We start from the raw sequence: 6,905 nt of genomic DNA on the forward strand, positions 1-6,905 counted from the left end.
TTGTATTGGAGTGTTTTTTTTGTTTTTCACGCAGAATCAGCAACCACAAATAATCATCGGAGAGAGTTGAGTGATATATCATGTTGGAGTTTTTTTTTCAGTTAGTTGTCTTCAACAATTTTTGTTCAATTTGCCTTTTTTTATTACTGTCGAAAACTTTTGAACTCTAGTTTTACGACAGATCCTTTTATCACATCACGCAGATACTAATGTAAAAAAACTAGTGACCGGCTATCCTTGTTTGATTAGTGTGTTCGTTAAGTTTCACCGGTCCTCTGTCATAGATGAACTGCCTATCATTTTCATTTCAAGCAATTAAGTTCAAATGTTCAAATTTAAACTTTTGTTTAGATTTAACTTTCCCTGCAATACGTCTAAATTGTTCGATTTATTACAAATTATTGCTTGCTACAAATTTCAACTCGTTTTCAGGACTCTATTTTAATTTATTGTTCCAACCATTTGAAAAAAAGATGAAAACTCAACAACTACACCGGCAAGTAAAAAACAACACAATATATTAATGCTAGATATGAAAATAATCTCAAAAAGAATGAATGGATTGATCAATCAATAGGAATTTTTTCGTGTATTTCTTCCAAAACTTTTCGAAAATATTTTTGTATCTAATATTAGTATTGTTTTATTCATTTTTATACAAGTTCTATTCGTTTTTTTTACATGCTGATGTAGTAGTTGATTTTTAACATTTTTTGATAATTCTATTTTCTAGCAGCATGTATGTTTAACCAAGTGGTCATTTTGAATTCACATTGTTTTTTTTTTAAAAAAAACAGTATGAATGACATATGAAAAAAGTGTTACCGATGAGTGTGAATGAGATGAGGAGGAGGGGCGTGTGAACTGACTGGGTGATGGCGAATATTCCGAGCAGACAGCCGACCACTCCGATCGCAAACAGCACACAGTGCACCCTCCGTCTGTGGCTGGGGAAGATAGACAGGATAGTGGCCCCTAAACACACACACACACACACAAAGTAATATTTACATAGATATGGACACACACACACACACACACCTATTTGCATGAATGGAAGTTATTAAGGAGCTGTGAGCTAGTAAACATGTCATTTCAACATCGCTTTGGTGCCTGGCAATAGTTTTAAGAGTAGGAAAATACTTAATGCTATGAGAAAGATAAAAGTGTCTAGCTGCAGCTAGACATTTTTGTATTTATCATAGCATTAAGTAATTTCCTAATCCCTAATTATAAGTATTAAACTTAATCCCAGATGTCGGGATACGGGTTTGCATAAGATGTCTATGTTCATGATATATCGGGTACGAGTATGCTAAAAATAAATTGGCGCCACCGAATCAGTGACTACAATTGAAGGCTGATTATGCAACCGTATACGATGAACGACATTGGTGAACATAAGAGAACTACACACAGTTGGCTCTATGTTCTAATCGCATCCTTATCATCACTCGCTTTGTCAAGTGGGGTTTGGGGAGGGGGAGTATGGAGGAATAGGAATTACTATGGCGTGTGTGCTGTGTGGCGACATCATCTGCACTGAGTAGAAAAGACGACATGAAAAGAGATAGAGAGAGAACAAAGAGTGAAGAGTGACTGCCGCACAGGCCACCTGATTGATTTCGAGATAAGACCCCCACTCTTTCATGCTACTCCCCCCCCCCCCCCCCACACACACACAACATGACATTATATCACTACCCCTTCTCATGATCCATCTCAGCCCCCTAATCTCCCCTGCTTCCAACTACGCGCTCGTAGTTTTCCTTCTCCTCTGCCCCCTCAATTCAGAAAGAGAGAGAGAGAGAGAGAGAGAGAGAGAGAGAGGAGAGAGTGTGTGTGTGTGTGTGTGTTGTATGTATGGAGTGACTATGACTGCCTGTTGCGACCATTCAAATTGAAAACACAAGAAGCAATGCTGCTGTTTCTTTTATTCAGGTAAAGTAAATGTTGTCTAGATTGGCCGGCCGTTGCCAAAGAGGTCTGAAAGCCAGAATGAACTGTGCCTCCCTTCTCCAATGGCCCACTTGAGCAAGCGCCTATCCCTATATCAATTTTCTCTTCTCTTCTGATCTGTGCTGTGCTGTGCTGTGTTGTGTTGTGTAGAGTGGTGTAGAGTAGAGGGGGTTCATCAGCTGAACAAATGCGAGGGGAGATTAGAGAGACTAAACAGTCTGCACAAAAGCTAATTTCATGTTGCCGCCAAATCCCCTCAGAAAGAAGACTCGGTCGCTTATCTCTTCTTTGAACACAAGTTTGCTCAATTGGCGTCCTCTATCTGCATCCCCTTCCTATCCCCCTCATCCACCACAAGATCCAACTTAACCCCTTCCTAATTCCACTCAACATACCACCTCAACATCCACTACTAACTACTAATCCTCCCCTAAACCACCCCCGCTGCACAACACCTACCCAAGTAGATACCACCCAAATCCCTCATAACACCATCTTAAAGTTCAGTTTTCACTTTTTAAACTAAAACTTACCGCAAAAAAAATGACTGTTCGTAGCAGGACTCAGCCTTTAATTTTCCGGCTCATTTTTCAGGTGTCCGAATATATTTTTCACATATTCAATGAAAATTTCAAAAAAAATCAAAGTTTCTTTTTGCGAATGTTCCTAAACGCTTCAATGTTCAAAAACAAGTGTTTAATTGTTGATGTGATGGGCAATATTTATTAGGTTAAAAATATGCAGACTGCGCTGGTTCGACAATGAGAACTTGTTGTTTTTCAGCCTCTCACTCGCCCACGTTTTATGTTGATTTTAGCACGAAAAAAGAGCAAGACTGCTCTGATTGTATATCAGGGCAAAACCCTGAATGATCTGACTGAGTGAAGTCCATTTCCTTCAATGTTCATTAGTATTCTAATGAAAAATCGGTCGGATGTGTACCAAATTATTCAACTCAAATTCTGATTGGTCAAATGAATAGTTGAATTGATTGGCTATTGTTCAATTAGCATAAAACCAAGCAGTCTAAGCAACCAAACAGTCTTCATTAACTCACTCGTTGAACTTGGCTCGACTCCAAACTCGCCAACTCCAATACCGCAACTTTCTCACGTAAAAAACTCATCCGGGTACTGAACTCGGATTCAAACAACTAAACTAATTGACTAACAATTGTTTCGTCCGGAACTATTCCAATTGCACCTCGGGTCAGCCTAAATCACTTACTGAGATGGAAGGTAAGTAAATATCCTGTCTATTTGTACTATTTGGGAGACCTACTACTCATGCTACGCTCCTATTACTGCCATTTTCTTCTGAGACTACTTTTCGATTGTCTGATTGAGTTTCTAATAATAATTCACTTGCCCATTTAAGCTGAACCCAAGTTTTGTCAGTTTTACTTTCATCAGCTTCACTACTTCAATGTTGCGATGGAAAATCTCATTTACTCAGAAATGAAGAAGAAGCTGGAAGAAACTGTTAATTGTCCTCCCAAATATAACTAAGGTGACCAATTCATATTCCAAAGGTTTGGCGCCATTTTCCAGTGTTAGTATCTGGGTTTTCAAAATTTTTTGGCCCTAAACGTCTAGAGGTCACTTAAAAGTCATCCAGGGTCAACTTCGATATTGAGGTTCAAAACCCTGTAGGGGTCCTATTTACCAGGTTTTATCCATATCCCCATAGTACTTCCAAAGTTAGCCGTTTTTTAAAGTCCATTATCACTTTTCCTAGGAAAAAGTTACCAACACCGGAAGGAGTTGCCGAAGGGATTTACTCAGAAGAGGTCTTTTCCGGGGTTCGTTTCTAGTGTCTATAGCCACCACAAAATCAATATACCCTCCTCCTTTATTTTGCGTAAATTGCCTATTTCCTGTCTAAGGTGTGTCTAATTGCCTATTTCCCGCCGGATTTGGCTCACATTATGATAAATGATGTCCTTTTTTACTACCTAGCATATCCCAATCTTTTGGCTACCTGCGCTCAGTGGGCCGCAAGAAAGAAATGGTTTCCGGTTGTCGTGTTGGGGACCAAATAATAAGAGCATAACACTGAAAGTAATAGTCCAGGTAGTCTGATGTTCCAATCTTAAGCTGCTCTCAATTTGGTCTATAGCATATGGCACTTTGGTACCATCTCAACCGCTAGTTAGCGTGTTCTGATACGGCTACTTGCGCTTCCCAGAACCTTTTTCACTTGGGTCGGGGGTCCAATAGCTGCGGATTTTTTGAATGCCGGGGTCAAATCATCTCTAGTATCCGCTCGTAAAGTATCTAGTATCCGTTTCTTAAAGTTTACTTTCTTAGCTCCACTTGAGGGGTATCACTATCGGTACCGTCTTATAACTTTCACTAGAGGAGGGACTAACTTTTTCAGAGTCAAAATATTTAGGAGAATGGTCGTTTGTTTGCTTTTCTACTCGTCGTATTGGTTCGTCGAAACCCGTCAACGTGCTACTCTTTATTTTTCACTCTCGCGCTTCATTTACCTATAAAGCCTATAATGAAACCATTGACTACAACAATGGTAACTCACGAGGTTAAGAGATCCTTCCCAGAAAATATATAAGGCGCAGCGCAAAGCTTTCTGCCGGAAAGAGTTCAAGTTCACGCTTAGACATCAAACGTTGATTCGACAACGAAGGAGTTGCATGAGGTCACGTTGAGCCATCGAGGAGGCTCTCACTGACTGGAGCAGGAAGTCCATACCAGGTAGCACGTAAAGTACTTGCGTCAGCACTGTCGGGTCCTTTGCATTGACTACGAATGCTGTATCGAAAACCGCCCTAGACATGAACCCGCATTTGTCAAAGGCTGGGGCTAACGATAGGAAACAACCCTATTATCACGGAAGTGTGCGCCGAGATCGACCCCCTTCGATACGAGCCGGTGGCGTTAGAATGTCTCGCCCCGGGATGAAATGCTTGCTAGATTGCATCCATCACCTTCTTACCGAAACTACTAGTCGGTCTACGACGCTTCAAGAGTTGCTCTCGGAACAGCAACGGATGCAACTTGTCAGATATCAGTAACCTTTCTACCCGCTGCTCAATACCTGTCAGAGTATCATCCAACGCGGGATCCTCGAATCCGACCTCCACGTTTTGGCCAAAATGCTGCTAATCCACATCTACGATTATCACCTCGAGCAGGCCCACAGAAGCTTAATGTAATTACATCGCTGGGCATACGGGAGGTCGGTCCGGGTCGGAAGACACTTAGTTACTGTATAAGGTTCAAGCTCAGTCGGTGGAAGTATACTCTCTACTCGTTACGGGGGCATACGTTCGCAATGTACTTTGATGAGTCTTAAATAAAAAATTCTACACCAACATAGGGTAGGTTTTTATACAAAAATGAGAGCCGGTTATCAATGACCAATTGAACGGTTTTTTGTATTAAAGCGACTGACTTCATATTTTCGTACAAACGGGGCTGAATTTTCTTCCTGATATTTTGTTGAGAACCAATCCAGAGGCCTAACCCGATGATTAATTATTTAGATTGACGAAGAGTGCATGTAATCAGCGCCCATAGTAAGCTTACGTGCAATGCACGTGCGATTTGAACCAGCAACAAGCGAATATATGATTGCTGGGAACCATCACTGCCGGAGCATCACAATGCCACACCGTAGACTGGCCTTTAATTAACCTCAAATACTTTCCACACCTCGCCAGCCAAAAAGTCCCTTTTTGGTACTATTTTTGATCGTTTTTCGACTGCCAACCCTAAGCTTTTTATACAGTTGAAGGCCTGTTTTTCCTACACAAAATTGCTTGCGGCGCAGAAGAGTTTGTCAAAATAGGGAAGGATCTCTATGGCGTTTTAAGAGAGTTGCGAAAATCAATTTAGTCGACCAAAATAAAGAAAATTCGAAGTTAAAAAATTATAATCAAAACTAAAAGTCAAAAATCCGAGATCCTACCCTGGCCGTTATAAAACCTCATTTGCATTTATGCTAGAGGCAAGTAAACTTGCTTGGTGATCCATAATTTCGGGATCGAACTATACGCTATACCCAAACTTTCTTTGTAGAAAGTTTGGAACTAATTTGTTGAACTGTAGATGGAACTAGTTTGGAACTAATTTGTTGAACTGTAGATTTTACATGCGAAAGTCGATTGCAATCTTACTTTACCAAAATTCGAGCAGCTTATAATACTTAAAATGAAAACTCACTTTTGTTCCTGCTTTCGAAGAACTTGAGGAATATTTGCTTCGGACGTTTTTTTTACATTCAGACTCACTTTCTTCAAAAGTCGGAAAAAATCAAAACTTTCATTGGCAAAACTAAGAATACAATCGACTCTCTCAAGTAACATCTACAACTGAGAAAAAACAACCCGTGAAAAAATTACGATAGTAGGATAAAAAATTCGATAACTACAGCATTAATTTTTTCACGGGTTGTTTTTTCTCAAGGTTAACTCCGACATTTTATCTAATTTACCCATTTTGAGCGTAAGGATTTTTGAGCATCTGAAAACCAATGACATTATGAGCACCAAACCAAAAAAGTATTTTACTTGTGATAATTCTTTTGAAAAGTTTTTGAGGTTTGAAAATTGTCAATTTGGTTAATTTGGGACGATTAACTCGCAAAATAATTCGTGCTTTTGTGGCGTAAGCGACTATTCAACCGAATAATTTTTCCTCAAAACATTGGGAAAAAACAAAGTGATGTTCTCAGCGTTTAGTAACGTAATAATATCTTCAAATATCTTGCCTCATTTCAGTTTGAGAAATTATTGGCAGATAAAATAGCTGCTTGCCCCACAAGAACACAAAACATTTCGAGCTAGTTAGGTAAATTGACAACTTTCAAACCCCGAAAACGTTTCGAGAAATTATCTCTGCTTTTTTTTTATTTCGAGCACATGAAGATTTTGAAGAAATTTTATCCTGTTTTTTTGCTTGATTTTATGATGTTTGTTTGGTTTT

The 6,905-nt window shown here is 39.5% G+C and overlaps 1 protein-coding gene across 1 annotated transcript in view; it reads right to left on the reverse strand.

The window, feature by feature from the left end:
- The window catches only part of LOC134847826 (uncharacterized), a 36,039-nt gene that overhangs the window by 19,217 nt on the left and 9,917 nt on the right, over positions 1-6,905 (reverse strand). The window contains exon 2 of the mRNA XM_063865051.1: positions 826-975. Coding sequence (XP_063721121.1) covers positions 826-975 — 150 coding nt within the window. The remainder of the gene's footprint in view (positions 1-825; positions 976-6,905) is intronic.

The sequence above is a fragment of the Symsagittifera roscoffensis genome, chromosome 6 (assembly GCF_963678635.1).
Source record: "Symsagittifera roscoffensis chromosome 6, txSymRosc1.1, whole genome shotgun sequence".
NCBI classification, from domain to species: Eukaryota; Metazoa; Xenacoelomorpha; order Acoela; family Convolutidae; genus Symsagittifera; species Symsagittifera roscoffensis.